The following is a 22858-nucleotide window of genomic DNA, read 5'->3' as shown; positions in this document are numbered from 1 at the left end:
AGTGACATAATTTTGTATCAGCTCAATTACCTTCCAAGACAGAGTGTTTTTTTCTTTAGTTATCAAAATAATTTACACTCACAGATGCTTTCATATTTAATTGCAACGGTAGGTCAGAAAATTATGTTAAGCATGAGTACTCTGGACAGAAATAACATACATTACTGTATTAAGAAAATATTAAAATATTTGATGCCATGGTTTTGGGTAAAGGCTGTTCTGAAGTTTTACAGCTTCACTTGGAATTTAGATGTTAGAACAAGCACAAAAAATATCCTTGAGAAGCCACAGCATTGTTTTTTAACCATAGAATTAAGGTTTTTTTAGAGATTGAGTACTAGGTCTTACAGATAAAAATTTTCAACAGACAAAATTACTTACATCCAGTACTGCTGGGGGATGCCACAGTGAGATCCATAACGAGAAAGGAATCTGTTTTCCAGATCAATTATGGTTTCACCTACTTTTTCATCACGAGTCAATGTGTCATAATCATAGACTGAAATTTTCAGATCCTTTTCTTGAGGCAAGAAGCAGCTGAGTTCATACATTCTAAACATAAAATTTCCCCATTAAGGCTATTGCTCTATTGAGAAATGCTACTTATTTTCAAACTTAAAAATACAAATTGAAAAAAGCACTTACTAATTTATTTTTGAGCAATAGCCTTTAGAAGGTATTAAAAGGATGCTTCCAGTGCTGGTAAATCTAGCAGCAGTTCTTATCTTTTATGCTCCAATTTCTCTTTGCACTTATAAATAATTTCATTTTTACTCTTCTGGTTATAACCTCCTTCCTTTCTGCACAATGTATTACTTAGATATTTTCTGTGCATCAGCATGAATTGGGACTGAGGAAGGAAGTTACTCTGTCTGTAATCATGTATTTTTGCTGTCTATTTCTTTGCATAATCTGAACAATTGAAAAACTGTAGCACATCATTGTAAATTATGCTTTTCGAACCCTTTACAATCCTTCTACTCCTCCTCTCTGAACCTCCTAAGTTATCAAAATCCTCGTACAACTCTAAACCAGACCATAATTTCATAGTAATTATGCAGATGATGTAACTTTTCATTCCTAACTAGTATTATTTTCATGTATTTCAGTGGTGTCATTAACTTCTGATGGAAAGACCAGTGTACTGGGAATGTATGCTAAGCTGATTACTTCTGAGATCCATCTAGTTTTCAGAGTTAAAACTTTTTCCATATTCCATAAGCATATTTTGTTGTTCTTATATGCCTAACACAGGCTGGTTTTCAGATATATACATTGTTTTACTTTGTGCAGTTTACCCACATGACAAAGAAAATCTATGGATTAGCCAAACATCTGTTTTTTCCAATGATTTTAAGGAAAACACCTTATGCAATTTTACTCACAATTAACTGTCAGTATATAACTGAATAGAGCACTGGATATTTCAAGTAATGGTTTACCTTGAAAAATAGGAAAACATTCTAAAATGCAGTAAATTGAAAATACAGAAAAATATGTTACCTGCCAAAGATTGGGTTGAGGGTATTAGGCACATAATGATCTCTGTCTTCAATTACTTTTTTGCTTAGAGATATTTTTATATAAGGATCACACTATTTAAAATAAGAAAGAAGAATATTGTTAAGAAATAGTTATCAAGACTAACTTTATTTGAAGTATAGGAGAGCAGTTAGCTGTCAGACAAAAGCAAACAGCCTCACCAGCCCGTTGTTGTCCTGGGGCTGGAGCTGCAGGGCTCGGATGATGTAGATTCTCACGATGCACTCCTGGGGCCCGCTGTCCGGCAGCTCTCGGAACTGCCGCGGAGGAGCTGGAATAGCCGGATCGTCAGGCAGTGCATAGATCTTAAATGATCCCTAAAACACAGTATGAAGTCTTGGTCAAGATAAATGTAGAGAAATCACTCTGCTAAATCTGGTTTTTCTTATTTATCCTGCACGTACACACTCCGTTTTACATAGGAATAGCAGAATTATAGCCTAATCCACAGTGACTTAGAATTGTTTTGTTTTATTTTGGTGGGTTTTGGTTGATAAGACTAAAAAGACAAGGTTATATCCTTTGCCAATTTAACTCAATTCAGGTTTTTGATGTCAACACAATTACTCAGTTTTGCTCTGGCTAAGAATATGTAACAGATACTTTGTATTTGTTTCTCTCTCCAAAAATATAATTTAAAGTTTGAAGATTTTTTGAGTGGTTGGTTGGTTTTATGTACATTAGCATTATTTTAATCTATAAAAGTCACAGAAACAGAAACACAGAAATAGTACAAAATATCTTTTCAAAATCATTCTAAAAATGTACTTTTTGGAATTTTAGTCCTGTTTGAGAGGTTATCTGGGAAGGTTCTGTCCCATGGTTACTGGGGAAGATTACACTAGCAGGAATTATATTTATTTTCAATTAACATGTAGCATATCTAGTGTGAGCAATGTGTAGTACTTTCCTTGAAAAAGATGGGCCTGTAGCTAAGTACTTATGAATATCTGTTGCCCCTACTAATGTACACGTCTATATTTAAATTGAAATGCTTGCATGTAGATCTACTTCAATAACCACTTACATACAAAACAAAAATGCAACTAGCATTTATTTGCTGCAAATCATTTGAAATTTACCTTGAATTCCCCGACCACTGATGGATCATCACTCTCCTCAGATTTCCCTCTGTATAGTTTAAATGTATCACAGAAGTCTGTTAAGTTATTGAATTCAGGTACTTTTTCCAATTCACAGTCATACACCTTGAAAAAATTAAAAAGGAAGGTTTAGAAATTATCAAATATATCGGCTCCACCATAGTGGCACTGCAAAGTATTTTATGTTTGATGGAATATTTTAGGGAACCAAACCTTTTGGAACTATTTTTATATCAAAGTAGAGCAAATGCAGTGTTTTGGAGAACATGTGATAAAGCTTCATTTAGGCTTGGTTAAAACCAAAGTAAGTAGCATGTCATAAACTTATCTTTACTTTCTTTGTTAGCTGTATTAGATAAGAAATGAAAGGAGTCTCACTTTAAATTTTAGACAACAGTAAAAGTACTTATTCTCTGTGCTCCTACTTTCTTAATGTGTATGTTTAGGACCTGCCTGGCACACAAAGAAGTCAAGAGTAAAATTCCCTTTGACTGAAAGTGAACCTTTATAGAAAATCACGTATAGTTAAATTTTGAAGAGCATTAAAAAAAAAAAGGGGGGACAGTTTTGATCAGGTCTTGGGCCTATAAACTCTGAAATATGTTAACTTATTTTTTCCTGAGTAATACCTTTAAAGTGTCATATCCTTTTTTAATGTACTGTCCACATTTCTCGTATTCTCCTATTGAAGCATAAAATTTGCTCCACCAGTCAACAATTTCTTCCTCCTTAAAGAAAAACAAATTAAAAAAGCTTTTATTGGGATATAAAGACTCTCTCCTGTTATACCACACAGCAGAAATAATGAAAAATTAAGAATAGTAACAAATAATATACTCTAAAACTTATTATCAGATAGGTAATATTAAAGCTTAATCTGAAAGAAAATTAGAATATAATAATTAAGGCAGTTGCAGATCTACCTCATTGTTAATCAAATGCAGTTGAAAAGTAGTTCACTCTTGCTTCTTAAAAATAGTACTTCAATGAATCTCATGTCATCTAGATACTAGCAATCTATACATTCTACTAATACAGTATTTCTATGGGGTTTTTTTATTTTTATTTATTTAAGTCTGATAATCACTCTTTAAGAAGGTGCTATTTTCTGTATTCTCAGGGATTGTATAATATAATTATTTTCCCCTGAAAACAAACTTCCACTGGTAATAAATAGCATTCATTCTCTATGAATAAACAGAATAAATATGTTCATCCATATTTTTTTTTAAGATTGTTTGGACTTATAGAAAATCTTAAAAATCATAATCTTAATTAATCTTAAAATATTATGAAGATCATTAATGGTGAGGGTTTGTTTGGGCTGTTTTGGGTTTGTTGGGGTGTTTTTTTATATATAGGGCTTCCTATTTCAGTCTTGCATATTTTTCTAAATTTACCATGTTACAATGGTAATATAGGTTTTTATATCAAACACTTTCAGAGATTACTGTTCTCACCCACATGCTTAAAATACTGCTGATTTGTAGGCAGTATTGAGATACCGATTTTCAGTTGGAGAAAGCAATGTGTAGATTTTTTAAAAGTAGTGTACGTTACCTTTTCTGTGAGCTGCTCGAGAGGACCAAGTCATAAAAAAAGAGCAAAATAAAAGCAATGGTAAGGATATGATTTGTAAAATTTTATACAGCTAAATAGGCTTTAAATGTTTAGGAGTTTGTATATGTAAGTGTGCAAAGTAAGTTACTAACATTAATAATTTAGAAATGCTTTTGAAGAATATTGAGACACCATGTGTTTTATTTGATTTTTTTTTTTTTTTTTTTTGGGTTGTCAGAAAAGTAGAATGTTCTAGATATTGAACTGGAGCATGCATATATGTATATACACATATATATATATATACATACATATACATACATATATATGTGTGTGTATATATATTCATATATTTATATATATTTACACACATTTTAGAAAGTGGGTTTTCTGGACTGTAAGACCTGTGCTTTGTTCTTCACATAAAAAAAAAAAAAAAAAGAATGGTGTCTATAGACTTATCCATGTAAGTGTAAAAACAACGTGCACAATCCAAAATGCTTCAGCTGTTAAATCACAGACACCATAATTTCAACCCACTAGTTCATATAAGAGCAAGCATCATGCATCCCATCTGGAAGCCATGATTAGCAAGTGTCATTTCTGCTACTTCTGATACATTATACCTTATGTTTTCATTTAAAAGCATTAGCAATGAATTTTTGTGCAAAGCAGAAGAAAAATGTAAAACATTTTATTAATACAAGCCAAATGCATCAATAGGTCAGGACATCACTCTGCTATATCATTCTCATTTATTCCCATTGCTGTTCTGTTAAGTAATTATTTTGCTGGGATGTTCAGGTCTGTCATATTATACTTGTCTTTTCTACCTTCAAATCATAAATACAGCATATTCTTACCAGATTAGCATGGGACTGTCATTTTCTAAAGACAGTTGGAGTGATTTTTTTGTGGAAACGACATCATTAGTGATTTGGAAAACTTACTGGCAGAATTCGTGAGGTAATTTCAAATAGTTTGCCATATTTTAATATCACTGTATTTAAATACTGGTTTGTAATGTTGACAATGCAAAGGTTAGCTTGCATAATTATGCAATCATAATTAAAGACCAAATTTAAAACCTTTTAACAAAATATACTGTGTAGAACTCTGAATCTTTCATCATAAAGATTTCATCTTTCATTTCAGCATAATGTTGGAAGAGTTTAAGTCAGATGTTATGTTTTGGGTTTGTATTTTTTTTCCCTTGATAGACCTTCATATGTCTCTTCAAATAATGCACTTGGTAGTTTTGGGAAGAAGTAGTTAAGGAAAAAAAGAAATCAAAAACTTGAGATCTTCTTTAAAAATTCCCAGAGCAAATAATAGTCTTCAATATTCAGATATTATTGTTACTAAAAGTTGTAATCAGGATGTGCTCACAGAATGCCAAAACACAGAATAAAATGCCATATGATAAATTAGAGATTTTGGAGTGAAATATTCTCATGGTAAAACAATGTAATGTTACTCTCCTTTTTAAAATGTACCCAGTAAATTCACTGTAGATTGTTTTACATGAATCTATCTAGACATTAACATTGTTAATGGAAAAATCTGGAATTACGGACAAAAATCTAAGATACAGTGGATCCCTAGAAAAGTCTGAGTTAGAATTTTTTAAATTTAATTTGTAATTTTATTTTCCAGCCTTCTAAACAAAGTTTAAATATTAATAGCAATAATTCCTGTTCCTTATTTTTTTGCTTTTATCACACAGATTCTAGGTAAGCTGACACACAAAAGAAGTTTTTAGTAGTTCATACATATTGTATATGCATAGTAAGATTTTCAGAACAAGGATACCTTAATATAACTAATCCTACTGGACTTGTGAGCATCATCTCCTCCAAAATCTCTCTCTGGTAGAATTTCCAAGTACCCCCTCAAGGCCCCATAGGTTAATGTTCCTCCCCATCCAACCCATCCTGTTCACCTGCATGCATCAGTTTGGTACATACATGCACTGTTGTTGGAGAAGCCATTTTGCTGAGTGCTGTTGACATACTGCTTAAACACTGGAAATTGGAATGTAATTGATGAAATTTTTGGCATTTTGTGTCCCCAGGGTGTTGTCTGCATATCACTTACTTACACTTTCCACAGTTTTACTTATTTGAATTCAGATTGTTCTGAGTTTTCATTCCTCATGGATGCTTTCACTGTATCTTAATGTTATATTTGACTTGGGTGATGTCAGGCAAAAAGAAGTTGTGTTTTTGCTTATGTAATATTTAAAATTTTCCCTTTTTAGTTGAAATAAACTACATAAATATAATCAATTTTACCAGTGACTTTGAAGTGCTAAGTCTCCTTTATTTTCTAAATATTTCCTTATAATTTTTAAAGAAAATTACAGTTCTCTGTTCCAGCTTTATATTAGAAGAGAAAACCTATTTCAGATAAAAGTTAGAAACTTCTAAATTAAGTATTAATAAGAATTTGCATGCCTGAAAAATTACTATATATTAAAGGGCATAACTTCTCTACTTCCTTTAATGTAACATCCATCAGAAATCTATGAAAACACCTTTTAGGCAAAGGGAAGGTTTTACAGTCATAAAATAATTAACAATTTTTCCTTAAAAATGTACTGCTTGGAATCTATCTTCAGTCATGTTTCAGCTCAAGAGTAAAATTTTGTAAGCAGAATTACTTTTTACCTGGAAAGTAAAACTGTATTGTGGTGGTTCCAAAAGAATCAAAACAGTAAAGAGACAAGGCACAACAGAAAAGGAAAAGAAGTATTAGTGCAGAAAAGAATTGTTTCAGTGGTATTGGGTTGGGTGGCTCCAAGGTAAGAGAGGCCAAGCCGTGATTGTGATAAAATGGAGGGCTGAAGGACCAGAGCATACACCTACTTCTAACTCCTTTATCTAGAACTGGTCAGTCTGTACAAAATCAGTCTGCTCTAAACACCATCAGTGGGAACTGGTGATGTTCTATCACGTGTTTTCAGTAGCTATTGAATAAGTGAATTAATCCTTAAGCTACTGGTGAATTTGACCAAGGACTAAGTGCTATAGTTTGGTGTTTACTATATGAAAACAAAGATTAAAATTATTAACAAATTTCCTTTGCTTTCCTTTCACCAAGTAACTTTCTCCCATCTGGCTTTCCAGAGAGTTGCATATGTTTCTGTCAATTTTGCTGTCTAGGTAGTTCCTTAGAAATCAGAGATCTTAAGAACAAAGTCAAGCATCAAATTTCAAAGATTACCTGAGCTGTTAGCAGAGGCTGTGTGTCTTCCATATCAATTACTGTATCCTGGCGAGGTGCAGCAGAGAGCAGACTAACTGTAAGCCAAAGGTTTTATTAAGGCAATATGGTGTAGAAAAAATAATCTTACTAAACAGTTTCATCAGATTTAAGTCCAGACAGTTATAGAAGATGTAAAATAATTCATTTGCTATATGCTTGATCCTCTAAAGAAAGCAATTCCTTGCCACTTTTTGCTGGAAACAAAATACTTTTGTGTAGGATATGCAAACATTTCTCAAATATATAGAAATAAAATTAAGAGTAAAACTCAAAAAAATGTAGAGGAAACATCACCATTGTATCCAGACCATATTTGCTGGAATACTGGATGATTTCTTTGACACTAGTGCTGAGGTGATCTGCAGGTAGTTAACTTCCAAGTTGGTACTAAGGAGGAGCTTCAAGGAATGAGCACAAGTCCAAGAGTGGACTCGCCTTTACGTTATGCCCTCTTAGGCTTCACAGATTGTTACACTAATTAATACTCTGTTAGATGTTTTTCCTTTCAGATAATATTATTTCCACCTAAGTGCACAACTCAAGATGGCTGTTCATCAGTACAGCATGCAGAGTAAATGGGCAGGTAATTCTAGCATTTCACAAGAAAGTAGAACTTTTCATTTTCCAGCTTTCTACCTTTCAGTTGTGGTGCAATGTCGTGTTTAGTAGTGTAGGGGTCACAGCGAAAGCTTTCCAGTAAATCAATAGTACATTGTCCCACGATGGGCTTCCGTCCAAATGGTCTGTGGTCTATTACTTTGATAACAAGAGATGGACTATATAACTCCTCTTTTGGTAAAAGCTAAAAATAGAAAGTTAGAGGGTTTTTTACAGTGCAAACAGAAGAAAAAGAAAGAATAAAAATTTCCCCTCTGAACTAGAGCTGTTACTTCATTTATTTAATATTGAACTACTATGTTCTATGGCTGTATGGTGAATGCAAATTTCTAATCTTCTCAGTCAATAAAAGTCCATAAGAATAATTGCCCCAAATCTTGAATATTCTTGACTCTTGCACAGCACCCATCCTAGCAATAGGAAAGTAGCCAGTCATCTATAGGTAAATTGATGCCTTTTCAAATAAAAAATAACATATACTGCACTAGATAGTGCATATAAAACTGTGCAACCTACCAGTGACTGTACAGACATATTTACATGATATTTATTACAGTTTTCAGGCTCATAAATTGCTTATGGTAAATGAAAAAAGGATGTGAGTTTTTCTACTCAGAACAAATCCTTGACTTTTTAAGCTATGGAGGAACTTATTTCGCTAAGATAGCTGGCATGTAGGTTTTTATAACTTACAACTTTCATGAAGAGAACAGAAGATGGAAAATTCGGTGTCTTTTTGAGGTTTTTGATCACCACAGATTCCACCATTTCACCCCCACATTCCACAATTAGACTTGGAGACATAACAGGTGCCAGTTGGTAGTTTTTCATGTTTCGCAACCCCCAGGCCAGAATCTGTAAAATAAAATCCAATATAAGCAGAAGTGGGAAAGGATATCAATATGCTTAATACAATACTCAGAAAGTAGGAAAGAAGAACTGAAACATTTTCAGTAATAACATTTGTCTGGAAAAATATTTCAAGATTCTAATTCTAGGAAAGTTAACAAAAACAGTGAGCTCCACAAACACTTAGGGAAAAGAGTATTTCTCACTATGAATTTTTTTTTTGTCTTCTGTATGTAAATACACAAACTTTTTGTCTAGAGGATGGGAAGACTGCACTTGTATGCTGTTAGTTTAAGAGTAACCATACCTCAACAGCAGTGAGTTGAACTACTGGTCTGATTCCTTGAGGGACCATGTAAAGCTTTGGTGCCCTTTGTGATGGAAGAATTGGAAGGTTGGTACCACTCTGTTAAGACACAAGCATAAGTACTAGTTTCTCTCATCTTTCTTAGATGAAATATCTTGCAAGCACTAATACAGTTCTTCCAGTAATGTCTCACCATGAAAGAATATATTTTGCATCTTATTATATTACACATAGACATACACATTATTATATACACATACAAAAAAGAAATACATACCTTGTCTCTCAAAATAAGCTCTGCAGCAAAAAGAATGTCTCCACTAGCTTTGCCATTATTTGTTACAGGATACCAGAGCAGTTTTGGTGTGATGTCATCTTCTGGGATTAACTTGACCATGGGGGAACAAACACTTCTTCCAAGGAATTCATCTTTACCCTGCAACCAAAAATAGCAAAAATAACAATTAATGTACTGTCAACTAATATAAATAAATAAAAAAGCAATCAGGGTAAAAGGGTTTCACCTACCACTTGGTCACTGTCAAAAAGTTCAATAACAACATTAGGTGGATTTTGGGCAATTGACTGTGGGTCCCCATAGATCTCAATTTCATTAAATATGAGAGTTTGGTCCCATGTAGGATTTAGAGTTGAATGAATGATCTCAGTTGTTTTGCTTTGATGGAGGAAAGAAACATGAGCATACGGATCTGAAATATCATACAAAGATTGAAAGCACAGAGTTACAGACAAATAAAAGCACATCAAGCCATAAGGCACACGAGCACATATTTTATCAAATATGTTGTTTTTCTACTGTTACCAGTTCTATAAGCCATTCTATGTAAAACAAAAATGAACACATATACATAATTTACATTTAATAGAGCAATTTCCATTTGATTACTAAATCACTTTCTTCATAAAGGGCTTGATTAACAGAGTAATAAATGAAAATGATAAAATATCTTGCAAAGCAGAAAAAGAACCAGAAATCTAAAATGAAACACTGTGTATACTAATCTTGTCTTAAATCTTGTCTGTCAAAACTCTTCTTTGTTTTCTCCATTGATATACAACAGTACAGCCTCATAAATAATAGAAAGAAATAATTCAAGTTCTGACTAGTTGCCAAACAACAAATTCTCCCAGGGTATATTGCTCAGATCATGGTTAGGTTTCAAACATGCTTATTTATAGCAACCTCTTCTTGTGAAATAGCTGAATGATTGAAGTGGTCTAGGCCCAGTATTTGGCAGGCCTTTAAATCATCAAGAGCTCTGTAGAAGGTATCTGATGATGGCCATTAATGTTTCCTGTACAAATTGCAATTACTAAAGACTAAAGGCAATTTTAAAGTTATCTTTAGGTCAGTTTCAATAGATTCTGAAAAGGTACATGATCAGCACTTTACAAAATTTGGCCAATTCTTCAAACTAATTTTAGAGGAAAATAAAATGTAGATGAGCTAATTTATGTATGACTGTATCTGAGATGCCTGTCCTGAATTATCCATACACAATTCAAAGGCATTTGTAATTGTTTCGTTGCTTTGCTTTTAAGTGCTGCATATTGAAATAAGACCAAATTGACAGGCAGCCATACAAAACCCTCCTCATTTTAGAAAATATCACTAAATTTGCAAAGCACTATATCAGCACTGTAACAGAGGCATTACACTTACTCAATTACAGGGAGAAAAGGAAGGATACAAATGGAGGGTAATGGAGAAAGAAAATTCATTTTAGCTTTGTCTTTTGCTGAACTTCCTTAAAGGAAGTGTAAAGTCATATTCTTACTGAATATAAATTCAATTTGCTCTGTGACTTTCCAGTGAAATTTTGATTTGAGTTAGGAAAACTTGAGAACTGGGTATTATCCTGACTACAAAGATGCCAGATGGACACAACATTGCTGGAATACCTAAGAGCAGGAAATAAACATGTATAAACAAATAAGAGACATGCTTATTGGTAAGGCACAGTGTAGCTTTCTGCAAGTTCATTTCTGTAATGAATTAATATAAAACACTGAACACTGTTAGGCACTTGGTGACATAACCAATGAAGAAACCATCCAGCTTTCTTCATCCTTGCTTTTGTGCAAGCTTCCTGCTGGACAAAATTGCATGTAGGCTTTGATTAGAAAGAGAGTCCAAGGCAAAAGGAAGGACCTGGTCATGTGATATTCAGACCTCATCTGAAATCCAATTCCCTCACTGAGAATTCACTGGCAGAAGCTGGTACAGGACATATAGAGCACTTTGCTTGCAGCAGCCTCTGGGTCACTAGTAACCAAATTCAGATAATATGTAACAAACCTGAGACTTCCTTTACAGCATAGTTTCAGTAGCTGGGACCTACACACAGACCTTAAGGAGTTAATATATTCTACAGCCAAATAAATCAAGATACAAATTCATGGCAAAAGTGCGTTTTCTGCACCTTTGAAAAGATTTTTCCATACCTGAAAAACTGTCTTTGTCTAAAGCCATGAGGTTTCTTGCCTGGTAGATGTAACAGCGAAGGTGGTAAGTATATACTCCTGTATCAAATAAATAAAACCAGTTCAACTGCATTATACAGGCTTCTTTTCTGTGATGAAGGTATTTTGAGTTTATACAAATGCCTTACACATTTCAACACAAGCACTGTAGTAACATTTTTGCTTTTCATGTGATGAGTGTATTAATACCGATGAGCTAGTACCTGAGACCATTTGTTCCAACACAAAGCAGAAATGCAAAAAAAAAATCACTAATGGTATTTGGGCTTTTTTCACCATACAATTATCTAAAAATCCTTCTATTCAAAAATTTCTGTTCGAAACAGTGTGATAATCTAGCTCATCCAAAGAGAATCAAGAACTGGGCACTCCTTTGCTTAATTTAAGCATTCACTACAGCACTTCCAAGGTCCGGGGTGTTTCATATTTTTAGCTTTTAGCCAAGAAAGTTATTCTAATTGCAACTCTGTTACTTTGATTAGAAGTTTCAAAAAAAATAAACCACTACATGTTAGGTGGAATAACTTAAAAAAAAAGACAGATGTGAGTGGCCCAAACCCAGGACTGTGTGGGGCTAATTTACTACAGCTTTTCTTTAAAAGATGTCAGGTGTAAGTCTTTCAGCTCTTGAAAAAATCTGAGCACTATATAGTCTCATTGGGCTGAAACCTCTGACCCCTGTCAAGAAAAAGTGCCAATTTCTTCCAGCTATGGTCATTATTAAAAAGAAGCTTCAACAATGTTTCCCAAGTTCTGAAATATTTAAGATTTAGACACCCATTCTCAGCAGGTTGAGCAAGTTCTGCAGAGCTCAAATAAAGACCATTGCTCAGTCAGAGGTCGTCAAAACGGATGTTAAGTCCCAGGATTGGCCTCTGTTCCTGTTAACTAGCACTGGTGGCTCCTATCTCAACATCCCTGCTTTTGTGATTCACATTACAGTGATTACAAAGAATTTAAAACCCATCCAGGTTGGCAAAGTTACAGTTTTGTTCACTTTGCCAACTCAAGTACATGGTACTGCTTCCTCTGGGCCAGGCGCTGTCTGATCCTGCACTGAGCTGGTCAAGTGACCTGAACCAACAAAAAAGTTAAATTTAGCATTGAAATTCCTGTCCCATACAGGTTTTAAAAATATGTGTGTGACAGTGGACTGAAATACTGAAATTCCTAACTATAATTTTTCTTGAATAACTTAAATAGGATCCAATCAAGGGTCTGATAGTAATTACTACAGAAGCTAGCTACATAAAGCTGGATGTAAACCACGAAGATTTATGATTCTGTTTGAGACCAAAATGAAACAGACATGACTTTTGAGAAAGGAATTGTTAAAGAACCTACTGTCAAAATAGCAGGAAACCATTGGTGTATTGGCACCAAACACCATTGTAGCTGACTCCTTGGTTCTGTCTGAACTCTTCCCTTCTCCATCATCAACACTATTGTCTGCTCCCTGAAATTACATATAGAGAAAAGTTATTGAGTATTTACAAACATAGAAGGAACTTGATAGAAATGGACTATGTGGGGGAATTTATGGGTTTCAATCTCTCTTCCAGCACAAGGAGAAATCTACTTCTGTGAGTAAATGTACTTTACAAGATGTTTGCTCATGTCCAGAGGTCATTTCCAGTTGCCAATTGGAGCTATGCAGAAATCGTTTGCAGTCATTTCATCTTACTTCCAGAATGTCTTATCTCTGGAGATATCTAGCTACCTATCAGCTCATAGTGGAGGAAAGGTCACAGGTCTCCTGCACTGTGCTGTGCCAGAGAACTGCTCTAAGGCTTTAGCCCAGCCCAGGAATTATAGCAGTTAGTGAAACCAAAATAGGAATTATTGAACTCAGAGCAACCAGATTAACTGGAGAAAGAAAATTCTATCAGAGAATCCTTTGTAAAAAGATTTGATGCAAAAAAGAGAAACAAACCGAGAAAAAAGTGCAAAGTTTTGTTAATGCTATACACTCTGAATTATTATATATTTTGTAAAATCAAAGGAGCCTTCTCACATGACTTGCTACAGTTTGTATTTTGGTAAATACTGGTTATTTGTGAAGCTGTGTTAACCTCCAAACTTGAGGAATAACTGCATCCTGCTCATCTGTCTGTGTCATATGAAATTCTGGTTTCTCCAACATTTTGTTTTCTTTTCTTGTGTTTTTTTTTTTTACTATCTTCTCTTGTGTTTGGTTGTTTATACAAACAAATATTCATCGGGGCAGCTTTTTCCAAGCCTGTTGTCTTTTGTGCTGATGTTAAAACATAACAAATATAAATTACATGCATGAAAATCTTGAGCTATCTTTTCACTTTACTTTCAGGAGGCTCATCTAGTAATCTAGCCTTTTGAGCTAAACCTCTGATAATACAAAAATAAAAATAATTGGAAAATAAAGTAATAAATAATATTTAAAAATAGAAAACAAATAATATACAATGTGATCTATAATACTGCATATGTAATAAAAATATAAAAAATAAGTAATAATACAAGAATCTCTACCCCAACTTTAATGGCCCTTTCCACCTAAATGATTTAAACAATGTACACTGTATTAGCTTCTCAATTATATACTAGTTTAACAATTCAGGGGCTAGAATGTCTGATATATTTGCTTATTTACTGCAAATTAACAGGTTGACCTTTGAAAGATGTTTTTCACAGTGTCCCTTACCAAAGCACCTTCAAGTTTAAAGATAGCTGCAGCACCATGTGTCTCTGAGGGAGCCATTTTTCGTCTCCATCGTCTTCGACGGAAAGTATCAGAGCTGCGTTGCTCCCAGTGGAATTTCCAGCCAATCAAGGAAGCATATTCCCATCCCTCTTGATCTTCATATGATGACCTTCCCTTGAAGATATAAATTGCTGTTATCCACAGTGTAGTGAAAAAGAGCAGTGTTTCCTCTGGCAGGCTCCCTTATAAACCTCTTCAAAAACCAAAGCTAGAAACATCAATGTACAAAAAGATAAAAAAAGGGAATATAATGAAAACATAAAAGGTTGTTCTAAATTTTTTTTGGTTGGTATTACATTTTTTTCTTCATTCAGGTAATGAGTAATCTCATGCAGATTTAAAAAAACAAAAACCAAAAACCAAAAACCTCAAACTGTTGCAATGTGCAGGTCCCTGACTGGATCTCTCTTTACTTACCCTTCCTGCTGTCACTCCTTCAGACAGTTCCCTCCTACGTTTCCGCACCAATCTTCGCCGTCGATGTGTGTGGTACATTTTCTCTGCAGCAACCCATGACTTGGGTTTAGTGTCTGGAGGAATAGTAATTCCATATTCCCACCCTAAAACAGAATTGATGAGTTGTTATATTTTCAGAAATACAAGCAAGATACAAAGAAGAAAAACATGGGGAGTAGAGTGACTGTACCTACAGTCAGTGAAGCTTTATCACACAAGACTATTCAGCACTGCAGACTCTTGCAGCCCAATAGTCAGGGGGCCACTGATGACGTTTTATAATGATGCTGTGTAGTAATATATGTGACAATAAAAATCTCAACATTAAAATAGATACAATAAATTTCAAGCTCTTTTCTTTCCATTTTTGTTTCCTCAGATGCTGATATCACATTTTCACCACTGCAGGAAAATCTAACCCTTAATTTTAAACAAGAGTCGAATGTTCTGTGCACTCTTGTGACTCCAGCAGCTTTTCATTGATCAGAGTTCACATGAACTCTGATAATAAAACTTTAAGAACTGATAAGCCTGTTACTGTATTTTTGGTCTATGTATAATTCAGTTGCCGAGCATCTAAGACTCAGAATTTAATTTAAATTAATCTCATATAAAACTTACTGCAGACTCTTACCAGAAATTCTAATTAAGACACGTGTCAGTACTCTAGATAAATATAAGGTTTTTTTTCTACTCTAATAGCTAGCTATTTTTTTTATTTAGAAGCAGTAACTATTTGAGAGTTTTTGTTTTGTTTAGAACAAAACAAAAATTTCTTATCATATATTCTTGGTGCAATTACAGAGGTTTCAGGTCTCAGGTTTCTAACTTCTCTAAAAACCCCTCAATTGCTGCTACTAAACCATTAAAATGGAAATAGAAACAGATGCAGACAGTGAACACTTTCTCAATGTCGTATTATCTGATTCCTTAAGCAGCTTTATCCAAATATTTCCTTGGTATTTTTCCATAGGGCAGCCAATATCACACCCAGAACGTTGCTACAGTTTTGACATGTGTCCTCCTTCATTATGAATTACAGCAGATTGTCCTAATATCAGCAGATAAACAGTAAATCTTACCATGTTCATCCACTGCTCGATTTAAGTCGGATTTCCAAGCATCATCTTCCCACACCCATCCAAAAGGACATGTGAATTCACGTGGAGGTGGGGCTTTTTCTCCATTCTTTTATATAAGGGAGATACAACAGTTTTCTGCATTAGTAGGGTAAATACACTGTGTAGCAAAACATAGTACTCCTTCTCTTAAACATTTACTTATCCATTGAAAAATTTAACTCTCACCACATCTGTGAAACTTTCCTCAGCTGCTTTCCATTCCCCTCCAGGATAGCGACTCTCATTTTCATACACTTCATCAGTAAACTCAGTATGACCAGCATCAGCTTCAGTCAATAGACTGCACATCAAAATAAAATACAGTAATAAATACTTAGTTCACCACAGAAAACATATAGAAACATAGTACAGGATGTGCACACATGGGGTATTCTGGATTGTCCAGCTACACAAAGGAAACTTAGAGGAAAACACTGAAGAAACTCCAGTAGTAGTAAGCAATAGGAGGAACATTACTCATAAATATGAGTGACTAGCAACAATGTTTAACTGCTGTTTTATTCAGGATCTGCTTTCAATGCATTCTCTTGGAAAAAAATACCACTAATTTTAGTATAGGGGACACAGACTGTGTATGAATTACATGCATCTCTAAAGCACATGCATCTATGAATACACTAAAATTTGACAATGTACTTAATTTTATTTCCATTTGCTGACATTTTGTTTCCAGTTCGACATGACATATGTTTCCAGTTATGTTGACAAGGCAAGCAATCAGTTGGCTAATATTTTTCTAATTTGCAAGTAAAAGAAATAGGAGCACATTAAATAAGATAAAAGCCTTTTGCTATCCCTTGGTGGTTCCCTGTGGTTCAGAAGGCACCAAAGTGTGTTCCACACTGCCATTTGCTGGCCAAATTGAGCCACAGATCATCTCCCAGTGGAAGCAGATGCATGGCAGAAATATGCATTTCAACAGGATCTGATGCATTATCTTCATGTCATGTAATTCATAAAAACTACTGATTTAATATAAACGAAACCTCATCCATTCATACCTATAACTGAGAAAATTTTAAAATGGATCAAATAATAGCGCATATTTTTCTCACACAGTTTTTCTATAGCAACAGTTCTGTATCTTTTTCACCATCAGAACACAAGAATTTAAAATGGACAAAATATTTTCTTCTGGGAAGAAAGAAAACAGTCTGATTCTCATACTGATTTTTGTTTATGAAACAAATAATGTTTCCAGTCTGTTTTAAAGTGTGGCAACACAGTTGGACTGGCACAACTCCAGAACTGAAAACCTCCGGCAGAGCAAGAGTGAACCTGTCAGAGCTGAGCAAGGACTGACACTTCATGAATTTTGTCTGCCAGGGGAGGAGCTGCCACATGGCACCACAACCTTCTGCTGAAAACAATGCCTGCCTTCAGCCAGTTTGAGAAATAACCTGTATCAGTAGTTTAGCAATGGAACTTTTCACCATTTAATGAAATAAACACAAAAAACCATCCAGTGCTAGTGAATGCCCATGCAAATGCTGTAATGGTGTTGCTGCAGCATGAACTGCAGGTTTGTACTGGATGCCAGAGTTAAGTTTCTATCCAGGGAAGATCCACCAATCCAAGGGTCTTCTCTGAAACCATCACAGCAGGATCTGTGGATCTCACACAGACATGTGTAAGCCTCATAGTAGCTTCTGAGGCATGACATGCTAGTATTATCCCTTTTAAAAAGGTGAAGCACTGAGACCCAGAGAATATAAGCAATCTAGCCATCGTAACATGGGGACTGCAAAAACCATAAGCTAGTTCTTAGAAATGGATGTTTTCTTTCTGTTGCCTGTTTTGTTATACTTTTGAAAAAGGTAATGTTAATTTTAGCACTATTAACTAGCTTTGACTCTTGGCTGGTTTTTGCGGTGCTGGAATATTCAGCTTAAAATCCCTTTCTCATCCAAGAAAACAGAGAGAAGCTTTTACTCAACACCACAAATGCCTTTATTCCTACCTGCATAAAATTAAAAAAAATCTGACCTTCTTTCAGGATCAACCATCCATTCTCCTTCCCAGTCCCAGCCCTTTGGGGGTAGAAAGTACTCTCTTTTCAGTTTGATTTTTCCTGTAACATCAGAAAACTTGTGGCGACCAACAAGTCCTGAGGTACCCCACTTTCCAAAAAGGAGAGCTTGATTTTCATACTGTGTGGGAAGAAAGCAAAAATCCCATTATTATTTAGGAATAATAAACAGCTTTTGGGAGAAAAAAAAAATTATGTGACTATCACTGAAACTCTTTACTATAAATTTACTTCCACTGAAATTAAGTACTCCCTTTCCACATTACTCTGCAATGTCATCATCAATTTCTTTCTTTTATTTTCTTCTGTGTTGCCTGATAAACAATCTTAATGTAATGCCTCCCTACAACTACAACTACAATTACAGTAAAATTTTCTCAGAATTAAAGCTCTGTTAAATAAAATTTGGTTACATTACTCAAAGAAGTTCCTCCTCTTCCCTAAAAGCATTATTCTGTCATTCTTTTCCATCTCAAATCTCCTCCTATTTAAAATCTTCACTTTTGTAATGTGTCAGACTGAATCAAAAGCTAATCATAGTAGCTACCAGGGGTGTGAGTTTGATGTCAGCCCAGTCTATTTCCCCTCCTGGGATTATTTGTAGTTTATGGTGGTCTTGAGTTTTCTGCCCTTATTCCTGTAAAGCTGTTGGATTGTTGAAGACCAACAAATGAGACATTCAATAGTCTCTTAAACTGTATACTTAAATAACGGCTTTGGACACCCATTGCTTTAAGTGACTTAGTATAGCACTACCAAATATTTAAGCATAGGTGCAACAGTGACATCACTGTAAAAATGTATTTTCATTAGCTATTTGACTGATACTTTTACTGATCACATTAGGTGATGTGGCATATAAAACACACCTACTACCGTTACCATTCAAAACCTCTATTATATGCTGTGGGACTATTTCAAGCATTTGTACTTGGAATTTGTTAACTCTTCTCATTGAAATGTTATCATATTACAGCATTTTGTCAGCAATGGTAAATTTTCCACTGCTACAAAAGAACCATTATTAAGCAAAACCACTCATATTAAAGTATAATTTGTAGAAGTGAAGAAGCAATTAAAAAAAAAATAGGTTATTCACATGCCAAAACATAATAGTTTAGATCTCAATCTTAATTACACTGAAAAAAATCTAAAATAAACGTATTTGAAATCACTGGAGTTAACCAGATTTGTACCTGACTAACCAGTTCAGAATCTGGTCTGCTGAAGTTCATCTGGTAGGCACAATGGACTTGATTATTAATTGCCTTGAATGGGTTCTACTTGTTTCCTTATAATAAACACTTCTCTCTCTCTGTCTGGCATGCAAGGAAATTCAATAGAGCTCCAACTGCATTGAGTTGAATTGCATTGAATGAATTCCCAACACTCACATCCAAGTTTAAAGCAAGAAAGCAATGATGGACATACCATTTCTGCATAAACACTGAATGTTCCCTCAGCAAAGCTATTAAACTTCTTTTCAACAGCACTGAGGCCCAGCCAAATGTTAATTCGCAACTCTGCAGGCATTTTGACATCTTTAGTCTTGTCCTGTGGGTACTGGCACACAAACAAAAATGTTATTATTTCTTATGTTATGCAGGTATCATAGCTTTCAGTAAATTATATATAATAACAAAGAGATATAAGTAACAATACATATTTATTTATCTCTTCCTGTACTGCTTTTTCTCAAAAGCCAGTAATAAGTAGTTCAGGACGAAAACATTCTTTAAATGATACCTGCCTAGGGCATGTAAAAACCAAACACACTAACAGTAGTATTATCCCTGTTCCTGTATATTCTCTCCCAAGTTTCATTCAGCAATGAGGTTTTGGCAATAACTTAAAACTTCAGTGTTGATATTTGAGTTTCTTGTTGGGAGACTGGAAAAGCAGAGGTGAGCAGGGATGGTTCAGTAAAGCCGAATCAATAGGGGTTTGAATAAAACCATGAAGATACGGTCTTGTCTGCATTGAGGCATTTATGAATATAATTACTAGTAAAATGACAAACTCTGTCATTGCTATTGTTTTACTGTCAGATTGCTTCTTTCTGGTTTATTTCAATTGAACACAATGCCAGCTTGGATGGAGAAAGACATTCCCATTCAAGAGTAAGACTCAATTCAGAGAGACAGCTTTTGGGTGTAGACATGATTTATTGCTTACAGAAAACCTTCCAAAATTTTGTATAGGTTTTTGGAACTTCTCAGACTTACACTTATTATTCCCTCTGAAAGTTTCAATTCATGTCCAATCCCCAAATACCAACTCCAGTAACACTTTAAAAGTTCTATCACAATTTTGAGCTCTTTTAGAAAGGTCTTAGATAGGGGACAATACTGGTTCTAACTGGCTTATGATAAACTTAAAAATTCTCTGATATTTTGAAGTAACTATATGCAGTTGGCTTCTAATCTGTCCTGAGTTGGACACCTCATTGCTCATAGCCCTTTTGCATGTCTCACACTCATGTCAGATGGCATCTCAATTTAGGGAGTTAATTATTTCTTAAGGAGAAAAAAAATAGTACCTTTAAGAAGATTGTTTGGGTCTTTCCACAATATTTACCAGATGATTCAGGGCTTGCTGTGGAGTACAGCACTTGGTGTGCAGGAACACGAGCATAGGCCAGTCTTTTCTCCCCTCGGATCATCCATATGATTACATCAGGCATACTGTTTTGTGGCTGAGGATTATTGGTGGGGAAAGTAGAGTTAAGAGTAATTAATAGAAAAATGAACTAATCTAGAGTTTAGAAAAGAGAAACACAAATAAGGAATTATGTCAAAGGATTTATCATTTAGAATCATGAATCATGACATACTTATGAATAATAGAGGGAATTGTTTTGCTTTGCAAGTAAGCCAATATACTGAAAGAAACATAGATGATACCATTGGGAATTTTGGAAAGCAAAATAAGTTTTATTAAAAAAAACAATCCTTACATATTTTGTAAATTTTTCTAAAGACAGTTTGTATCTCGATTCCCTTATGGTGATGATAATGGCTGGATGCCATATGCTGGTGCTTTGGACAGACCTGCTACATATTAAAGTGCTTGTGATGCTTCCACATTAAGGGTATGTCATTGTAAGACTTTTAGCAGAAGACCTTTTTGGAGTTCTGTGTCCACCTTTGTGAGCTAGCTGCAAGTCTGCCCAATTAATTGTTCTTTTTTTTTTTCTAATCAGTAGCTCTAGAGATCAGAAGCAACAAATTAAAAATAAAACCATGTCTAAAATGTGAAAACCAGTTATGAGATAGCCAAGATGAAAACATAAAACATTGCTGAAAATTAAAAAAAAATAAATCCACAGAAAGAGATTTAACTCTGTTAGAACTGATTACTATGACTAGCAATCTGTGGAAATCCAACATATACCCTTGCAGTCCCTGAACCAGAAAAGTGACTTGCAACTTTGGAAGAAAAGAAAGGACAGAATAGTCATTTAAACAGAGTAGGTTCTGTTCTACCAATTACAATAATCAATTACCCAACACACATTCTCAGTGAGAGCAGCTAACACATGAGTTCTGTTTAAGTAAATTGCAGTTACAGAGGGGAACATGTTTACCTTCACAACATCTAAAATTACTATTCTATGGAGAGTGGATATTGCTTGATCAGCAGTGAACTTTACACCCATTTGTGTTAGACAGGTATTGCTAAACTAGCCAGTACTGCTAAGCCAATCACCAGTGCTGTGAAGCACTAACCTCTTCACTCAGTTGCAGTAATCTATCCAACCAATCCTCAATTTCTGTCAGAGTGGCCTTCACGTCAGTAGCTTCACTTCTCATCCTCGCTGCTGCTTCTCCAATCTGTTTGAGAGACTTGAGGCGCAGTTTTTCTATCTGAGTGTCAAGGACTGTAATATTAGATTTGCCTTCTATGAGGGGAAATGGTTTACTGAAAAGAGAACATTTGTTATGGTTAATAATCTAAGTGGATTTTATTTAGCTATACTCTAAATGCAGACATGCAAACAGTGGCAATGGATTGAGTGCCATCATTTCCTGTGATTGAAAACCGCTGAAAAAGTGCTATTGCATCTATTTCTGCAGAGATTTTCACCTCACAAGGTATTTATAGTAAGCAAGGGAAAGGCTGTACTTACATAGCAAGCACCAAGGTAGAACACCTTGAGGTGTTTGCTTTAATGTAATTGCTGCAAATCAAGCCAAGGGAAATCCATTTCTCTATATATTCACAGTAAGAATTATTGTCTCAGAATATACATCTCAAAACTGAAACCAGAGCCTTCAGACCAAGATTAGGTTTCTTTCCTTCACTGGAAACTGTATATTCTCAGAAACTCAATATACAAACATGGCTTGTGGCTATGACTAGATTTATCTAACCCTCTGGCAAGAAAACATCAAAGAACTCTAAAAGAAATCTATGACACAGAACTTCTGAGTCAGCAGAGGGCAGAGTAACTATTCAATAGAACCAAGAAATCGTGGAATCTTGAGTTAGGAGGGACTCTCAAGGATCACTGAGCCCTGCCTCTGCAGAGAATAACCCCAAAAAATCACACCATGTATCTGAGAGTGCTGTCCAATTCTGTGACAAAAATGAAAGGAGGTTTGAGGAAAAGGCAGCTTTTCAATGACCAATGTATCCCTTTAGCAGAGTTCATTAATATTTCTTTAATATGATATTTTACAAAAAGTTTCAAAGATTTCCAAAGACGCTGCCTAGTTTGAAAAGACCAACTCTTCTTTA

At 34.7% G+C, this 22858-nt stretch overlaps 1 protein-coding gene across 4 annotated transcripts in view; it reads right to left on the bottom strand.

Annotated features, from left to right (window-relative positions):
• The window catches only part of MYOF (myoferlin), a 64049-nt gene that overhangs the window by 6717 nt on the left and 34474 nt on the right, over positions 1 to 22858 (bottom strand). For 3 of the 4 annotated variants that reach the window (XR_015773307.1, XM_005520626.3, XM_014250429.2), the window contains 22 exons: positions 21847 to 22039; positions 20658 to 20813; positions 19550 to 19681; positions 18076 to 18239; positions 16255 to 16369; positions 16030 to 16135; positions 14909 to 15051; positions 14432 to 14605; positions 13096 to 13207; positions 11713 to 11790; positions 9775 to 9956; positions 9524 to 9682; positions 9247 to 9345; positions 8784 to 8945; positions 8109 to 8274; positions 7431 to 7507; positions 4206 to 4217; positions 3275 to 3373; positions 2625 to 2750; positions 1704 to 1859; positions 1504 to 1595; positions 382 to 552 (listed from right to left, as the gene is read on the bottom strand). Coding sequence is in view for 3 of the 4 variants with exons in the window: in XM_005520626.3 (XP_005520683.1) it covers positions 382 to 552; positions 1504 to 1595; positions 1704 to 1859; positions 2625 to 2750; positions 3275 to 3373; positions 4206 to 4217; positions 7431 to 7507; positions 8109 to 8274; positions 8784 to 8945; positions 9247 to 9345; positions 9524 to 9682; positions 9775 to 9956; positions 11713 to 11790; positions 13096 to 13207; positions 14432 to 14605; positions 14909 to 15051; positions 16030 to 16135; positions 16255 to 16369; positions 18076 to 18239; positions 19550 to 19681; positions 20658 to 20813; positions 21847 to 22039 (2874 nt within the window). In the remaining variant the exon portion in view is untranslated. Of the gene's footprint in view, positions 1 to 381; positions 553 to 1503; positions 1596 to 1703; positions 1860 to 2624; positions 2751 to 3274; positions 3374 to 4205; positions 4218 to 6172; positions 6230 to 7430; positions 7508 to 8108; positions 8275 to 8783; positions 8946 to 9246; positions 9346 to 9523; positions 9683 to 9774; positions 9957 to 11712; positions 11791 to 13095; positions 13208 to 14431; positions 14606 to 14908; positions 15052 to 16029; positions 16136 to 16254; positions 16370 to 18075; positions 18240 to 19549; positions 19682 to 20657; positions 20814 to 21846; positions 22040 to 22858 lie in introns of all 4 variants that reach the window. The other variant, XM_014250427.2, reaches the window with a different exon arrangement.

Source organism: Pseudopodoces humilis, chromosome 9 (genome assembly GCF_049639895.1).
Source record: "Pseudopodoces humilis isolate 2021_Gansu_Grassland_sample_001 chromosome 9, ASM4963989v1, whole genome shotgun sequence".
NCBI classification, from domain to species: Eukaryota; Metazoa; Chordata; class Aves; order Passeriformes; family Paridae; genus Pseudopodoces; species Pseudopodoces humilis.
This window is presented reverse-complemented; position numbering and strand designations above follow the sequence as displayed.